The 18,688-nt window shown below is 39.8% G+C and overlaps 2 protein-coding genes across 5 annotated transcripts in view; one reads left to right on the top strand and one right to left on the bottom strand.

Annotated features, from left to right (window-relative positions):
- Positions 1-3,872, bottom strand: part of ccdc62 (coiled-coil domain containing 62) — a 21,604-nt gene extending 17,732 nt beyond the window's left edge. The window contains exons 1-7 of one of the 3 annotated variants that reach the window (XM_063014466.1): positions 3,795-3,872; positions 3,676-3,695; positions 2,689-2,808; positions 2,554-2,594; positions 1,813-1,899; positions 1,055-1,150; positions 1-20 (exon numbers count right to left, since the gene is read on the bottom strand). The exon at positions 1-20 is cut by the window's left edge and continues 173 nt beyond it. In XM_063014466.1, coding sequence (XP_062870536.1) covers positions 1-20; positions 1,055-1,150; positions 1,813-1,899; positions 2,554-2,594; positions 2,689-2,808; positions 3,676-3,695; positions 3,795-3,796 — 386 coding nt within the window. In that variant the 5' untranslated portion in view covers positions 3,797-3,872. The remainder of the gene's footprint in view (positions 21-1,054; positions 1,151-1,812; positions 1,900-2,553; positions 2,595-2,688; positions 2,809-3,675; positions 3,696-3,794) is intronic. The other 2 variants (XM_063014464.1, XM_063014465.1) reach the window with 2 other exon arrangements.
- A 4,927-nt stretch (positions 3,873-8,799) lies between these two features.
- denr (density-regulated protein) lies at positions 8,800-18,439 on the top strand. 2 transcript variants are annotated; one of them, XR_010015232.1, is made up of 9 exons: positions 8,800-8,940; positions 12,614-12,724; positions 12,947-12,966; positions 13,236-13,320; positions 13,405-13,500; positions 15,514-15,630; positions 16,744-16,883; positions 18,130-18,233; positions 18,334-18,439. XR_010015232.1 is itself a non-coding variant. In XM_063013819.1 (8 exons), exons 2-8 carry the CDS (start codon positions 12,625-12,627, stop codon positions 18,172-18,174), a joined length of 603 nt encoding a protein of 200 aa, XP_062869889.1. In that variant the 5' UTR covers positions 8,800-8,940; positions 12,614-12,624; the 3' UTR covers positions 18,175-18,439. The 2 variants fall into 2 exon arrangements, 1 of the variants encoding a protein (XP_062869889.1); XM_063013819.1 differs by having other exon boundaries at positions 18,130-18,439.
- The last annotated feature ends 249 nt before the right edge of the window (positions 18,440-18,688 follow it).

Here is an 18,688-nt window from a genome sequence, read left to right as displayed (position 1 = left end):
TCCAGTTCATTTGCTGGAGTCTACCAGTGATACATACAAACATTATAGTTATAATCATTCCTCTCAAGGTTTCTTCCTGTAATTTTAGGAAGTTTTTCCCTGCCACTGTCACCCTTGGCTTGCTCAGCAGGTTTTTTGGGTCTGTCTGTCCTTGATGCCTAAAGTTCCTTTAAACAAAGTCTGTGTAGAAATATACCGATCAGCCATAACATTAAAACCACCTTCTTGTTTCTACACTCACTGTCCATTTCCATCAGCTCCACTTACCATACAGAAGCACTTTGTAGTTCTACAAGAACTGACTGTAGTCCATCTGTTTCTCTGCATGCTTTGTTAGCCCCCTTTCATGCTGTTTCTCAATGGTCAGGACTCTCCCAGGACCACTACAGAGCAGGTATTATTTGGGTGGTGGATGATTCTCAGCACTGCAGTGACACTGACATGGTGGTGGTGTGTTAGTGTGTGTTGTGCTGGTATGAGTGGATCAGACACAGCAGCGCTGATGGAGTTTTTAAACACCTCACTGTGAGATCACTGATGGACTAAGAATTGTCCACCAACCAAAATTATCCAGCCAACAGTGCCTTGTGACCACTGATGAAGGTCTAGAAGCAGCACTCAAACAGCTCAAACAGCAGCAATAGATGAGCGATCGTCTCTGACTTTACATCTACAAGGTGGACCAACTAGGTAGGAGTGTCTAATAGAGCGGACAGTGAGTGGACACGGTATTCAAAAACTCCATCAGCGCTGCTGTGTCTGATCCACTCATACCAGCACAACACACACTAACACACCACCACCATGTCAGTGTCACTGCAGGGCTGAGAATGATCCAAAACCCAAATAATACCTGCTCTGTAGTGGTCCTCTGGAGATGATAAAATGGACAGTGTGTGTAGAAACAAGGAGGTGGTTTTAATGTTATGGCTGATCGGTGTATATTTATAAACAAAACTGCAGACCGTCTAACAAATGGTCACTGAGTAGTCTGCAGCTCTGCACCAATTTAATAAACATCTGCATTTAATAATAATTTGTTTCAATTTCTTACCTCAGTTCCCTGCATAGCAGAGAATGATACTTGATGGTTAGAAGGGCTATAGGTGCTCTTTGCACTGCTTCTTGGTACGCTGGCTTCATTTGTGCGCTTCATAAAAAAAAGACAGATGGCAGACTTACAAATGAAAAAAGAACTTATACTTATATGTACTTATAATTTAACCTAACAGCAAGAAATAAAGATAAATATGGATTATAAGAAAATATAATACTGGTAAATAACTTTAAATGAGATGTTAATTAGTGACTTAAATGGTTTATCTGATGTGAACCTCATGGATCTGGCTTGTAAACCACCAAGTTACTCATGTTCTCCAGCTAGATGTTTTATGTTAAACCCTGTTAGCAAGTTGAGTAAATAATGATTATTTGATCAACTAATGTACTAAGGTAGTCGTAACCAGCCTAGCCTACACCCTACCTTATTTTTACTGCACTATTTGGTAAAAAGTGTATTTATTTATTAGGATTTTAACATCATGTTTTACACACTTTGGTTACATTCATGACAGAAACGGTAGTTACTTGTTACACAAGGTTAATCAGTTCACAAGTTTAACATCATGGACAATTTAGTATCTCCATTTCACCTCACTTGCATGTCTTTGGACTGTGGGAGGAAACCGGAGCTCTCGGAGGAAACCCACGCAGACACGGGGAGAACATGAAAACTCCACACAATAAGGACCCAAACCGCTCCACCTGGGAATCGAAAGTGTGTATTGCTTGAAGTTCATCAAAAAATTTTACCTCAGTCCCTTGTATCACTGAGGAGGATGCTTGATGATTAGATGAGTTTTTGGTGCTGTATCTTGTCATGCTGGCATCTTTTGTCTGCTTTTGAATATATACAAAAAAATACGTATAAAATATATATATACACCGATGAGCCATAACATTATGACCACCTCCTTGTTTCTACACTCACTGTCCATGTTAACAGCTCCACTTACCATATAGAAGCACTTTGTAGTTCTACAATTACTGACTGTAGTACTGTTTCTCTACATACTTTGTTAGCCCCATTCTTTAATGGTCGGGACTCTCCCAGGACCACCACAGAGCAGGTATTATTTAGTTGGTGGATCATTCGCAGCACTGCAGGGACACTGATATGGTGGTGGTGTGTTAGTGTGCGATCGTCTCTGACTTTACATCTACAAGGTGGACCAACTAGGTTGGAGTGTCTAATAGAGTGGACAGTGAGTGGACACGGTATTTAAAAACTCCAGCAGTGCTGCTGTGTCTGATCCACTTATATCAGGCAGTGTCACTGCAGTGTTGAGAATGATCCACCACCTAAATAATACCTGCTCTGTGCTGGTCCTGACCATTGAAGAACAGCATGAAAGGGGGTTAACAAAGCATGCAGAAAAACAGATGGACTACAGTCAGTAATTGTAGAACTACAGAGTGCTTCTATATGGTAAGTGGAGCTGATAAAACGGACAGTGAGAGTGTTGTGTATATATATAATACAAAATAATGTACCTTTTTCACAGGGGTGCTGTGCCAGGGGTCTAATGGAAAACCTGCAAAATGCAAAATTACATAAATTTGATATGTCGGTCCATCACTAACAAACATTAAGACAAAACGCCAGTTTGTTAGCTTTCACATTAATACCGTTTGTAAACGAGGGGATGAAACTGTTTACAAATGTTCTTGACTGGGCGTCGTTGTTTCTTCTGTCTTCATCCATTCCGTCTTTGAAAAGTGGATCATCATCAGCTTGCACATCATCAGCTGATAGAAACAGTAATTAGAAATACAGTTTATAATTTAGCACATTAGGGTTATACTACAAGAAAAATACAAAAATAACATTCATTTACAAACAGTTTTAACTACTCTAACAACAGTAACAACAGTAACAACAACAACAACAACAACAACAACAACGATAATAATAATGATAATAATGATAATAATAATGATGATAATAATAATAATGATGATAATAATAATAATAATGATAATGATAATAATAATGATAATAATAATAATAATAATGACATAATAATAATAATGATAATAATGAATAATAATAATTATGATAATAGTTATAATAATGATAATAATAATAATGATAATAGTTATAATAATAATGATAATAATAATGATAATAATAATGACAATGATAATAATGATAATAGTTATAATAATAATGATAATAATGATAATATATTATAATAATGATAATGATAATAATGATAATAATAATGACAATGATAATAATGATAATAATAATAATGATAATAATGAATAATAATAATAATAATGATAATAATGAATAATAATAATTATGATAATAGTTATAATAATGATAATGATAATAATGATAATAATAATGACAATGATAATAATGATAATAATAATAATAATAATAATAATGATAATAATGAATAATAATAATAGTGATAATGACGACAATGATAATAATAATGATGATAATTATAATAATACAAATGACAATGATAATAATGAATAATAATAATAATGATAATAATAATGATGACCATAATGATTGATAATAATAATAATAATAATAATGATAATAATAATTATAACTCTGTAGCTTTTGACAAACGTTTGTATGAAGATAATACAGACCTGCAGTAGCTCTCCGGCTCCTAAACAATTACATTTACATTAGCACCATTAATTAGCACAAAAGTTCCTCAAAAAGCTGTAAGAATGTGCGATTATTATAATAATAAAATAAAATTTACATTGTAAATCAGGAATAAGAATAAAAAGCTCGAACGCGTTACTGAGTGGAATTATTCCGAACTACCAGACAACCGCATTTTGTAACTTTTAAAAGTTCGTGTTGTGATGACAGCTCTTCTTCTCTGTATTCTAACGGTTGACTTTTAAGCTGAAAAGTGAACTCACTCCCCCTACTGCACTGGAGTGGAAGGGCAGCTTGTTCGAGATGAACTGCGCCTCGCCTTGGTGGTCAGCGAGAGCTGCCGGTTGCAGTTGGGGGAGGAGGTTAAAAGAAAGCCGTCAAGTCGGACAGTCGCCACCTGCAACCCACGTGAGCTACAGCGGATCTCGCAGCGTTTGCGTTCTGCGTGGCTGATGAAGTGAATGCAGTAGAAATAGCTCTGCTTTTGCGTGAAATCGAACTAAACATTCTTGATCATTGAGCAGGTTAAGCCCAGCGTTTGTTTTCCAAATCCATAGTGGTGAATATAGATGACCATAAAGTGTCAAAATAAGTTTCTGTAAATAAATATAGTTTTACTCATCACTCATTTATCTTGTAGATTGTAGATTGAAAAAAAAAGAAAGAAAAGTTCTAACAAACATGTTATCAAACACATATTTATGTTAATGAATAGATTTAAATATCTGTCTACAACAATTTAAATAAATAGACCTTAACTAAGTAGCCTATTTTTCAAGACTATTGAAACATTTCACATGAAAACGTAAGAATACATAATTCCAAATATATGGTTTGTTCAAGGTAGAATCTGTGAATGTGATAAACAATGTAAAAGTGTTCCAAAAATAATTAGATGGAAATTATAAAGTGCACTCAATCAGACCTTAATCATTATGGTTGTGTATATGGTAAATAGACTGCAATTATATTGTGTCAAAGTGGCTTAAAGTCCAAACTGTCTATATCAGGGGTCATCAAACTACGGCCCGATGCTTCTGTGTGCAGACTTTTTCGAAGTTGAAACACCTTAAATCTCCAACCAGATCCAGACTCACTGATCAACATTTATTAGCTATTATGACTGGCAGTAACAAATATGGTACCTGACGCTTACTGTCGTCAGGCAAAAGCAGACTCACAGTTCACACTGTATGAGGAAGGATAATGGAAATTATTGAAATAAATACAATTTCTGCATTACCATTATGAAGTACAATTATACAAAGCACAGACAATACATCCAGTATACATCCAGTAGTAAATAGCTTTTTTGGGTGTGTTTACTATTTCACCTGCGGTCCGGCCCCCGAAACACTGAAGAACAGTAATCTGGCCCTTTGGTTAAAAAGTTTGAGGACCCCTGGTCTATATAATTATTTTGTCTACGTAAGGAATTAATCACATTTACCCTTCTTTAGGCTTGTTCCAAAAACACAACATTTTGTAGAGGATGTTGTCCCCCTCTATAGTCTCTCAGAATTTAGAGGTCATTTCAGACTCACCAAAGGACAAGTGGAGGTACGTAGAGTATGTGGAAGCCACATAATCATCCAGATGGTTTCAATGTTATCATGATAACCGTCTTTTCTCTCACTTACTATTTAGGATCTTATAAACACGTTTGGCCCTGTCTATATGAATCCACAGCAAACTAAATTGCCACTGACAAAGAGTGTCCTAGCCTGTCTATGGACACTCGAACCAGGAGTCATATAGGGGTATTTCAGACCGATTCAGTATCACAAAATCCACTCTTGCCAAACATCTCCATGAGTTTTGTACTCTGGTAAATACACACATGGCACACCACATTTCCTGTCCTTTAGGACAAACCCTGCACAATTCTTTGTTAGGCTTTCAAGCAGCTGGATTTCCAAACACTATCTGTGCAGTAGATGGATGCCACATTCATATTCAGAAGCCACACTGTGACAACCCCCTGGCATATTTTAACAGGAAACAGTTCTATTCTATCATTCTCACTGGATTTCTGAAAGCAAAGTTTAGGAGACTCTGATGCCTGCACATGAGGAATGTCCAGTCCATCAGCTCAGCAGTGTCAGCTTGTTGCATTCTACACAATGTTTGCTTGGAGCCAGGAGACCAAGGTGATGATGTACAGCATTCACTACAACCTCACAACCAAGATGCAGTTTATTATAGAGACATAACAAAAAAAATGTTTTGTGTCATCTTTAACTTCATGCCTGTTGGAGATCATTTTATGTTCAACTTGCTTAACTGTTCACAGTAACAGTAATTGTGACCGGGGTGCCCAAATGTTCGCACACCACTGTATTTTATAGATGCATTGTTAAACAGTAAACTTCAGTATGCTCACCAATGTGCCCAGTATGAGTCACTAATGAATAATGTGGTTAATAAGTACATTGTACAATTGTGTAGAAGTTTGTGCTTCTTCGAGCATGGACACATCAGTTATTTAGGCATTGATGATGAATAGTGGCTGTGGTTTATTGAAGATGAATCTCTTGACACAATCATCATCTGAACAAGATTGTTTTGTTCTTCCAGAACAGCTTACCTTCTGGCCTTGGTTCTTGTAAAGAAACATGACACCATGCTCATCCACACATTTTTATTTATGTAGCATATTTTAAAATGTTTACAAAGTTTACAGAGAAGAATGAAAAATAAATCAAAGTGTGATAGTGATAGTGGTATTAAAACAGTTAAGATATAAAATATTAAAGCAATTTAGATTGCTTTATATTAATAAAATTAGAAGACAAGAACCATCAGAAGTTCTAGAAAAACATCAAGATAAAAAGATATGTTACATTAAAGAAATATCAGCAGCCCCGGTTCTGGACTGCTTTGCTTGGGGGGGCAGTAAAACCTAATGAGGGGGCATGTTGATAGTCATGTTTTTGAAGCCAGAAATATATTCAAGGCTTGATTTGTGCATGAATGATGACAGCCAAGCTATTGATACTGGCTTAAAGTGATGTATGAGGTAAAGAAATAAAAATGCATGTTTTCGAACTTAAACTTAAAACCCAATGATTAAAAAATACATGTTGATTATGTAAATGGAGAAAAAAGATTATCTAATTGTATTTCATTTTAATACGCCCCCTTAATTAAATTGCCATTAGTTCATTAGCCTAACCGCTAACGGCTAATAAAATAATTTAAGCAACACCTATGTAAGAGGTAAGTAACATTAAAGCAACGAAAAACCACAGTTAAGCAAATATTACCATGTGGAAGTCAGTTTTAAACTCAGAAGAGTGTTTACCAGTATACCTGCCTCTCGCTCACACTAACAGAACATATACTGCCGAACTGAACTGTTTGGGGCAGTCTGCCGATTTTTATATGACTCAAAGAGCCAATCAGGAATAAGCAAGGAAATATCTTCACACTGTAAAACAAAATGCATTTTTGTGATTGGTTCAGAGATAATTTTAAAAATAGCCGTTGCTTGCATTGTGCTTGGGGGGGGCAAAGACACAATTTGGGGGGGCAATGCCCCCCTCAGCCCCCCCCTAGCGCCGGCCCTGAATATCAGGTAGCTTACTTGAGTCTTTTCATGATAGGGAATGATAATTATGACATATGTTGCAATTTGTACGAAAATAAACTGTCATGCTACTAGAAAGCATGATAGTATTTCGCACATATCAGGTCTTTAAGACACATAAACTGAGATTTACATTTTAGAATGAAACGAAACAACCGCCAGAGGATTCAGCGGCGCTTCTAGCCAATGAGGATTAAGCTCTGTCGTCATCAAGCCGTCTCTCAGGCAGCGCAGCCCGTGGAGAGCAACTGCAGGGACTGGCTCCGCCTCCTGCAGCCGCCCCGCTCTCGCGAGATTATAACCAGTCTGTCATCGTGACGCAAGTCGGACAAAAAAAACTAACCGGCATGCACCGTACCGAGCCAGGCGGCGATCGCCGGGTTAAGTCGAACAAGCCTAAGGACTCACTCGTGTGGGGAAAATAATAATAATTAAAAAAAAATCCACAGACCCCCACTGACCAAAGATTTATTTTAAAAGTATGATTATTTTAAGCTGGCTATTCTTAATTGCCCCTGGGTGTGAGTAAGTACATTTGTACGTGTGTGGTGCCCTAAGATGAAAAGTTATAAAGCTATACACTGATCAGTCATAACATTAAAACCCACACACACTGTCCATTTTTATCAGCTCCACCTACCATATAGAAGCACTTTGTAGTTCTACAATTACTGACTGTAGTCCATCTGTTTCTCTGCATGCTTTGTTAGCCCCCTTTAATGGTCAGAGCTCTCACAGGACCACCACAGAGCAGGTATTATTTAGGTTTTGGATCATTCTCAGCACTGCAGTGACACTGACATGGTGGTGGTGTGTTAGTGTGTGTTGTGCTGGTATGAGCTGGAGTTTTTAAATACCGTGTCCACTCACTGTCCACTATTAGACACTCCACCTTGTAGACGTGAAGTCAGACGTGATCGCTCACAGGACGCTGCCCACGGGGCGCTGTTGGCTGGATATATTTGGTTGGTGGACCATTCTCAGTCTAGCAGTGATCTCACAGTGAGGTGTTTAAAAACTCCAGCAGCGCTGCTGTGTCTGATCCACTCATGCCAGCACGACACACACTAACACACCACCACCATGTCAGTGTCAGTGCAGTGCTGAGAACGATCCACCACCTCAATAATACCTAATCTGTGGTGGTCCTGGGAGAGTTCTGGATATTAAAGAACAGGGGATGAAAAGGGGCTAACAAAGCATGCAGAGAAACAGATGGACTACAGTCAGTAATTGTAGTGGGTGTAGAAATACTACAGAATACCCACCCAGACAGCCCAAATTAGTTTATTGTAATTTTGGTAGGCTGATATATTGCCTGTTTAACAATACGCGTAGTAATAAAATATTAAAATGATCAAAAGAACTAGAAGTGATTTATTGGCACGATTACTATATATTTATTGTATTTGAATTAAAACCAGGTATTCACGCGTATATAACAATATACACACACACAGGTCCAGAGAGCTATGCTGGTCGTGGTGTGCGCATGCGCAGAAGGCACCAGCAGGACCCAAAGCCAAAGCAAAGTGTGGAGGTGTGCTCAAGCTGTTCAACTCTCTCCGTTTTCGCTAAAAAGCGCTTTAAAAGTGTCAAGTAATAATGCTCAAAGTTTTACCGAAAAGAAAGAAATAATAAGGACGGTGTAAAGGTATGTGTTTACTTAGCGGCATGTTATTAATGGATTTATAAGGTATGTAGACCAGCTAGCATGCGTAGCTAATGAATGGGTGGCAGTTATCCAGAGACAGCAGGGGTGGATGTAATGTCTTCTGTTACTGAGCGTTATTCTGCATCAGTGCTGAGCAATCCACTATTTCACCTCATTCACAGCGAAAACACACAAAAAAACAACCTAATGTGATTAGTATTTATTACATTTAATTCATAATTGTATTTAACCCTGTTGAAAACCTGGGGTTCGCTTTCATTTACTGCACTAATGACAGCTGAGACACAGTAGTTCACATACACCTGTAGGAGACCCGTATGATCGTCTTTACTGTTTTTACTAATTGGCTTATTTTAATATACTTTATTAGACTGATCAGCCATAACATTAAAACCACCTCATTTGTCTATTTTATCAGCCCCACTTACCATATAGAAGCACTTTGTAGTTCTACAATTACTGACTGTAGTCCATCTATTTCTCTACATACTATTTTAGCCTGCTTTTACCCTGTTCTTCAATGGTCAGGACCCCCACTGGACCACCATTCTCAGCACTGCAGTATGAGTGAAGTTTTTAAATACCGTGTTCACTCTATTAGACACTCCTACCTAGTTGGTCCACCTTGTAGATGTAAAGTCAGAGACGATCAATCATCTATTGCTGCGGTCACAGGACGCTGCCCACGGGGCGCGGTTGGCTGGATGTTTTTGGTTGGTGGACTATTCTCAGTCCAGCAGTGACAGTGAGGTGTTTAAAAACTCCATCAAAATTGCTGTGTCTTATCCACTCATACCAGCACAACACACACTGACACACCACCACCATGTCGGGTGGCACGGTGGCTAAGTGGGTCGCCTCACAGCAAGAAGGTCCTGGGTTCGATCCCCAGGTGGGACGGGCCGGGTCCTTTCTGTGTGGAGTTTGCATGTTCTCCCCGTGTCCGTGTGGGTTTCCTCCGGGTGCTCCGGTTTCCTCCCGCAGTCCAAACACGTGCAAGTGACGTAAATTGGAGATACCAAATTGTCCATGACTGTGTTCGATATAACCTTGTGAACTGATTAACCTTGTGTAATGAGTATCTACTGTTCCTGTCATGAATGTAACCAAGGTGTAAAAACATGACGTTAAAATCCTAATAAACAAACAAAACCACCATGTCAGTGTCACTGCTGGACTGAGAATAGTCCACCAACCAAAAATGTCCAGCCAACAGCTCCCCATGGGCAGCGTCCTGTGACCACTGATGAAGGTCTAGAAGATGACCAACTCAAACAGCAGCAATAGATGAGCGATCGTCTCTGACTTTACATCTACAAGGTGGACCTGCTAGGTAGGAGTGTCTAATAGAGTGGACAGTGAGTGGACACGGTATTTAAAAACTCCAGCAGCGCTGCTGTGTCTGATCCACTCATACCAGCACAACACACACTAACACATTTACATTTACATTTTCGGCATTTAGCAGACGCCTTTATCCAAAGCGACTTACATTACAGCTACAGTATGAGCAACCGAGGATTAAGGGCCTTGCTCAAGGGCCCAACAGCAGCAACCTAGCAGTGGTGGGGCTTGAACCAGCAACCTTTGGATTACTAGTCCTGTGCCTTAACCACTAGGCTACGGCTTGCCCTAACACACCACCACCATGTCAGTGTCACTGCAGTGCTGAGAATGACCCACCACCCAAATAATACCTGCTCTGGAGTGGTCCTGGAAGAGTCCTGACCATTGAGAAACAGCATGAAAAGGGGCTAACAAAGCATGCAGAGAAACACATGGACTACAGTCAGTAATTGTAAAACTACAAAGTGTTTCTATATGGTAAGTGGAGCTAATATAAAATGGATAGTGAGTGTAGAAACAAGCCCCTAACTCCCTAACTGGCAGTGGTGAGGCTTGAACCAGCGACCTTTTGATTACCTTAACCACTAGGCTAGGTTTGTTTCAGACACTGTTGTTACACACACTGCAGAGCTCCAAACTGCTGTTTGAATCATCTACACAAGAATTGCTTATCATAATCACGATTGAGCAGTCTCATATGCTTAATACACCATGCACAATTCTAAATGTCTACTGGAGTGGTGTAAAGCATACCACCACTAAGGAGTGATTACTCACACTGGCACTGTCTGATTTTTGGTGGGCCTCTTGGTTTCAAAGAAATGTCTGCATTTGGGGAAGGTCCTTTTCTGGTCCAGCATGAGTCTGCATCCATGCACAAAATCAGCTTTGTTGAGTTTGACCTAAAAAATTAGCCAACACTTTTGGAATAAATTGGATTGCCAGCTTGGAGCAGGTGTTATTCCTCTTATTCCCCCCCAAACACAGTGTTTGACTTTCAAAGTGTAATAGAAAGCTTATACAGAAAAAAGGCTCACCAACTGGTAGGATGTAACGATACACTCTGCTCACGATTCGATTCGATTCACGATGCTGAGTTCACGATTCGATTTTCTCACGATTTTTTCTGAAGTGTAAACAGTGCAAAACAATGCACATTTTCTTGTACACTTTTAAGCAAAAAAAACTTCAGTCCCCTGCAATTAAAGGTAATTACCAAGAACAGAGTACTTTACTGTAACCTAACAGGTTTACCAAATTTAAGTTACTTATTGCCATCTTAAATTGAAAATCAAAGTAATCAAACAAGCTCATTGAGCTGAGCTGAGTCTTTAAACAGATTTTTTTTTTTTTGTTGCTTAAACTAATTTATTACCAAATTACATGTAAAATGAATTACTAATGTAAAAAAAACATTGTATTAAATGTTTATTATTTAAATGGCTTTATTTATATACTCAACGTGAAACAGAGTGCCACAACAATAAATTATAAAATACAAAAAAGACCCATTTCAATTAGACAAAAAGGTCTGATTGTGTATATTATTTGTAAATTTGCATCTAGAGTGGAACAACACAACATCAACAAAGTATCACTCAACAAAATATAAATGAAAATGTGCAAAACAAAAAGCAGCATCCAGGTGACAGTATTTGTAAGTATTTAGTGAAGATTGGCATTCAGAAAAACCGAGCTCATCTTTGAGGGGTTGATCCTGTTTCTCCTTTCTGTTATGATCTGCCCTGTTTTAGAAAAGATTCTCTATGAGGGGACAGATGTTGCTACAATACACAGTGACATGTATAAGATGTGGGTAGACTGAACACTTGGTCTCCCACCAGCTAAGTGGGTCTGAACTGTTTCCTGTCACTCATTTTCCTCACCTATCCAGCGTATAATGTCTGGCTACGTAAAGCGCTATGTAAAACTTCATCAGGTTCTCTCTCTCTCACTCTCTCCCTCCTGAGCCGGATCCTGTCGTTCATTTTAAAGAGCCGACTCTTAGAGCCGGATTGTTCGCGACCGACCCATCACTAATAAATTACAGAACGCACGTGCACTCGTACAATCGCGAAGATGTCCACGATGCACATCGCTACATTTTTGCATCGCGATGCATCGTGAAACGATGTATCGTTACACCCCTACCAACTGGCTATTAATGATCTTTGTGCACCCAACACGACTCTACTGCTTCTGAAGATCAAACTGATCCAACTGTCTGCTAAAACACAGATGCACTTCCGTTATTTGTTAGCTTTAAACATAACAGCCCTGTTGTCAATGTGTTTTTTCACTTCAGAATAACCCAATATGGCTACAACTGAGAGTGCAGAGTCAGGCTCACCAGAAAACAAAGCAGATCGGACTAATGCTGATGGAAAGCCCCCTCTCAAAGTGCTTTACTGTGGAGGTAACCAATTCTTTTATCACTTTTACTATTATAATCGGTCATTCTAGATGTCGCAATCTGATGGGTTCCATCATGTGTCCTTATATCTGTTTATAGTGTCAGAAGTGCACAATAATATATGCATTTGCTGTGATGCTGCTGACCAATTACATATTACATAATACAGTTATTCTATCAGAGGAATAAAAGACTCTTAATAACATTTTTAAATCTTCTTTACAGTATGCTCCTTGCCGTCAGAGGTAAGTCCATCTATATTTAAATAAACATAAATAATCTGGTCGTTATTAGGCTTAAACATTTACCAAATCATGTCATTATTGTAAGCTGCCATCCACCGTGTGGTTAGTAACTAAGTCTGTTCATTTCTGCCAATATTTGTAAAACTACTGTGTGGAAAAAGTGGAGGTGGTGAGGTGGCTCACTGGGTAGCACTATATCACCTCACATCTACAAGGTCCTGGGTATGCATTAAAAACATAACATGAGTATTTTCTCTTTATATATGCAGTACTGTGAGTACATGCCCGAGCCAGCGAAATGCAGACAGTGGCTCGAGAAAAATTTCCCAGACATGTTTGCCAGAATGACTGTTGGTAAGCTTTTACTGTATTTTGCTTCATTTATATCTATATGTAGGGGTGTAGGTGTGAGAAATGAAACCTGTTTTGTGGTTGCAGGGAACGTGCCTAAGCAGGAAACAGGTGGTAGTGTTGAAGGCAATGTTAAAGCACCCCCTGCTGTAGAGGAAGAGGAAAAGAAGAAACAAAAAAGAGGTTTTAATACAAATATATTTAATAACTATAGTGCTTCTTTTAACTGTTCTCGTTAGGGGTCACCACAGTGGATTACACGTCTCCATCTTTCTCCTCTATGATCCCAACCACATGCATGCCCCTCTCTCTGATCACATTCGTAAACCTTCTCTTTGGAGGTCGACTGGCTGTTATTCATAGGGTAGGATAAGCCGGATAGGGAGTCATCATAACTGAGCGAATTATGACCACTGCTGGCTGGTTGATGGTGAGGAATAATGCTGATCAGGGTGTGGCTCTCCGTGCACAAAGCTGATCGGCATGTCCTCTCTCTAATCGCATCCGTAAACCTTCTCTTTGGCCTTCTTCAAATCCTGCTTGAGGAAAACTCTCATCCCCCTTCTGCACATGCCCAGACCATCTCAATATCTCCTCCCTTACTTTGTCGCCAAAACATCCTACCTGCATTGCTCCCAATACTCTCATTAGTAACTAATCCTGTCCATCTTTGTCACTACCAATTAGAACCACAGCATCTCCATATTTGCCGCCTCCAGCTTTCTCTTCTGTGTTTTTGTCAGTGCCACTGTCTCCAAGCCATATACGTTTGTCTAGCGTATGAAATATAAGCCGTAATATGAGGCGGTCCTAGCAATCATACGGCAATTAAGTTGGTGTAGTGTGCTGACAATGTTTGATGTGTGTGTTTACGTATTGAGTGAATTTTGTCCCTTTGGGGATTCCATAATCAATGAAAAAGTGTGCTTCTCTACACACATGCTCATTTCTGTGCTGTGCATCAAAAGAACAAGTAAAGTATTTTACATTTACATTTTCAGCATTTAGCAGACGCTTTTGTCCAAAGCGATTTACACAATGAGCTGAACACGATGAGCAATTGAGGGTTAAGGGCCTTGCTCAGGGACCCAACAGTGGCAACTTGGTGGTGGCGGGACTTGAACCAACAACCTTCTGTTTACAAGTCCAGTACCTCAACCACTGAGCTATCACTGCCCTCATTTTGCTTCTGATAATTCTTTATAAACTCAGTAAACGTGGCTCAGGTGGCGCAGCGGTAAAACATGCTGGCCATCCGGCTGGGCGGCTGCATGAACGACGACTGGCTGTCGTTCATAGGGTGGGATAAGCCGGATAGGGAGTCCTCATAACTGAACGAATTACAAACACTTCTGGCTGGTTGATGGCGAGGAATAATGCTGATCAGGGTGTGGCTCTCCGTGCACAAAGCTGATCGACATATGAAATAGGAAGACACACATCAAGTTCAACCCATCACATTTTCTTGCCCAGTCCCAGGAACCTTTTTTTATTACTTTAAACCCTGTACTACAGTTTTCAGCTGGACCGGAGATCAGTCCTTTGACTAGATCCTAGTTTAAAAGAAACTTCCTCGGTGGCTCGGTGGGTAGCACTGTCGCCTCACAGCAAGAAGGCCTTGGGTTAGATCCCAAGGTGGGACGGTCCAGGTCCTTTCTGTATGGAGTTTGCATGTTCTCCCCATGTCCGGTCTCCTCCCACAGTCCAAAGACATGCAAATGAGGTGAATTGGAGATATAAAATTGTCCATGACTTGTGAACTGATGAACCTTGTGTAATAAGTAACTACCGTTCCTGTCATGAATGTAACCAAAGTGTAAAACATGACGTTAGAAAAACCTAATAAACAAACAAACAAACTTTGGGGATTCCATAGTCAAAGGAAAAGTTTGCTTCTCTACACACGTGATCATCTCTGTGCTACGCATCAGAAGAACCAGCCAGTAAAGTATAATTTGTCTATGTAGGGTTTATTTCTTACTTAATAAACTCATCAAACTTTAAAGACGCTCGGTTACATTAGCAATCGGTTAGACGAAATGTAGTAGGGCCCTACATATAACGATGCTACATATAATGGGCCTTATAATGAGTCTTATATACTTTCACTTCAGTTTTAAACAGATCTGTACCAATACAACAATGTGTGTGGTCCACAACATTAGGATGCTAAATATGTGTTGAATATGTTTCCAGGTGGAAGAGGTCAAATCAAACAGAAGAAGAAAACCGTTCCTCAAAAGGTCACGATAGCAAAAATTCCACGGGCAAAGAAGAAATATGTCACACGAGTGTGTGGTTTGGCCACCTTTGGTAAGATATAGTGCTGAACGTGTGTTTAATAGGCATTATTCATTCCACAATCAGTAACTAAAGACTTATTGTACATGAATAATACATACACAATGTGGACAATAGTATTGGGACACCTCAGCCATGAAAATTGTGATAATAAAGGTGTAATGAATCAATTATATGCATTAATAGTTTAGGGAAGGCTCTGTTTTGTTCCAGCATGACTGTGCACAAAGCACGGGCTATAAAGAAAAACAAAAACTGAGGCTTTCTTGACCAACACTGATCAACCATAACATTAAAACCCTATCCTTGTGTCTACACTTACTGTCCATTTTATCAGCTTTTCTTACCATATAGGAGCACTTTGTAGTTCTACAATTACTGACTGTAGTCCATCTGTTTCTCTGCATGCTTTGTTAGCCCACTTTCATGCTGTTCTTCAATGGTCAGGACTCTCCCAGGACCACTACAGAGCAGATATTATTTGGGTGGTGGATCATTCTCAGCACTGCAGTGACACTGACATGGTGGTGGTGTGTTAGTGTGTGTTGTGCTGGTATGAGTGGATAAGACAGCAATGCTGATGGAGTTTTTAAACACCTCTTTGTCACTGCTGGACTGAGAATAGTTTACCAACCAAAAATATCCAGCCAACAGCGCCATGTGGGCAGCGTCTTGTGATCACTGATGAAGGTCTAGAAGATGACCAACTCACACAGCAGTAATAGATGAGCCATCGTCTCTGACTTTACATCTACAAGGTGGACCAACCAGATAGGAGTGTCTAATCGATGAATTTAAAAACCACTCATACCAGCACAACACACACTAACACACCACCTGACCAAGGTCCTGACCATTAAAGAACAGCATGAAAGGGGGCTAACAAAGCGTGCAGAGAAACAGATGGACTACAGTCAGTAATTGTAGAATGGACAGTGAGTGTAGAAACAAGGAGGTGGTTTTAATGTTATGGCTCAGAAGAGTGGCTGTTCTTATGAATGAAAAGATCACATAGAGGTCACAATTTGTTTTTTGCTCAGGTCCGATGTCCAAATACTTTTGGCAATATAGTGTATTTTTCTAATAAATATTGAAGCTTAATATTGTCAGTTTTTCTCTCGTCAGACATCGAACTCAAAGAGGCGCAGAGATTCTTTGCTCAGAAATTCTCCTGCGGTGCATCGGTGACAGCAGAGGACGAAATTATCATTCAGGGAGACTTCACGGATGATATCATTGATGTCATCCAGGAGAAGTGGCCCGAGGTAAAGTGGAATCTTTTTGAACTACTGCGTACATCAGCCATGGAATATTTAGATTTACATGTTCTACATTTAGCGGACATGTTTTATCCAACTTGACTTGCAGTACTGTGACAGTATACTGTCTAAGCAATTGAGGGTTAAGAGCCCAACACTGAAAACCTGACAGTGGTGGGGCTTGAACCAGCGACGTTTCGATTAGTAGTCCAGTACATTAATTGCTAGGCTACCACTATCCTATTACATTTACATTTTCGGCATTTAGCAAATATAAAAGGATAAAAGCGACTTACAGTTGTGACAGTATACAATCTAAGCAAATGTGGGTTAAGGGCCTTGCTCAAGGGCCCAACGGTGGCAGCCTGGCAGTGGTGAGGCTTGAACCGGCAACCTTCGGATTACTGGACCGGTACCTTAACCATTAGGCTACACTCTGCCCTCTATTAGGTACAAATGTGTACCGGGTGGCTCGGTGGGTAGCACTGTCGCCTCACAGCAAGAAGGTCCTGGGTTCGATCCCCAGGTGGAGCGGTCCGGATCCTTTCTGTGCGGAGTTTGCATGTTCTCCCCGTGTCTGCGTGGGTTTCCTCCGGGAGCTCCGGTTTTCCTCCCACAGTCCAAAAACATGCAAGTGAGGTTAATTGGAGATACAAAATTGTCCATGACTGTTTAATCCTAGTCCATTCATCACACTGTTTCAACAATTATTCCAAATATTTCTGCATAATTTAATTGTAAGGACTTATAACATTATGACCACCTTCCTAATATTGCGAGGGTTCCCCTTTTGCTGCCCCATACATAACAAACTCTGATGCACTGTGTATTCTGACACCTTTCTATCAGAACTGGCATTAACGGTCTGTTGGATCGGACCACACGGGCCAGCCTTCGCTCCCCACGTGCATCAATGAGCCTTGGCCGCCCATGACCCTGTCGCCGGTTTACCACCGTTCCTTCCTTGGACCACTTTTGATAGATAGTGACCACTGCAGACCGGGAACACCCCACAAGAGCTGCAGTTTTGGAGATGCTCTGACCCAGTCAAACTCGCTCAAATCCTTACACTTGCCCATTTTTCCTGCTTCTAACACATCAACTTTGAGGATAAAATGTTCACTTGCTGCCTAATATATCCCACCCACTAACAGGTGCCGTGAAGAGATGATCAGTGTTATTCACTTCACCTGTCAGTGGTCATAATGTTATGCCTTTTTTATGAATCGCGAATTGTGACTTCGGTCCACAGGTTGACGACGACAGCATTGACGACCTCGGAGAAGTCAAAAAGTGAAAATCCGACGTGCACTTTCACAGAAGCAGATGCAACATGACACAAGACTACAGCCAGATGTACAAGTTAACATTGATTTGTTTGATATCTATTTCATTTACTGTATGAAACATGGTGGACATGGATACATCCTTGCTATTTTTTTCCACTTTCTTGTAGCTGCTGCTTTCTTTAGGTTGCCAAAAGTCTGATATGATGTGAATATTTTAATGACACTTCACTGAAGCGAACTGCAGACTAATAAATTCTGGGCTTATGGCTTGTTCTTTGTATAAAGTTCTTTTTATTTTTAAATGTAAGCTCTAATTAAGGTCAGGGAGATTTTTAATACTAATAGCTGGTTTTAGCTCTGTTCATAAATAGACATCATGGGACACAATGGGATGCACATGCGGCATAGCAGATAGTTTTAGGGCTGCAAAGCTTCAGAGTTTAAAATTCTATACATTCTATCTATATAAAAATCTATATACATAACATTAAAACCACCTTGTTTCTACACACATCACTTACC

The sequence above is a fragment of the Trichomycterus rosablanca genome, chromosome 18 (assembly GCF_030014385.1).
Source record: "Trichomycterus rosablanca isolate fTriRos1 chromosome 18, fTriRos1.hap1, whole genome shotgun sequence".
Classification (NCBI taxonomy): domain Eukaryota; kingdom Metazoa; phylum Chordata; class Actinopteri; order Siluriformes; family Trichomycteridae; genus Trichomycterus; species Trichomycterus rosablanca.
The sequence above is the reverse complement of the archived record's forward strand: the minus strand, read 5'-3'. Positions and strand labels throughout refer to the sequence as shown.

Coding starts and splice junctions, on each gene's coding strand:
- denr (XM_063013819.1), top strand. CDS start 12,625: ATGGCTACAACTGAGAGTGCAGAGTCAGGCTCACCAGAAAACAAAGCA. Junction 15,631..16,743: donor GTGTGGTTTGGCCACCTTTG/GTAAGATATAGT, acceptor TTCTCTCGTCAG/ACATCGAACTCAAAGAGGCG. Junction 16,884..18,129: donor TCCAGGAGAAGTGGCCCGAG/GTAAAGTGGAAT, acceptor TTCGGTCCACAG/GTTGACGACGACAGCATTGA.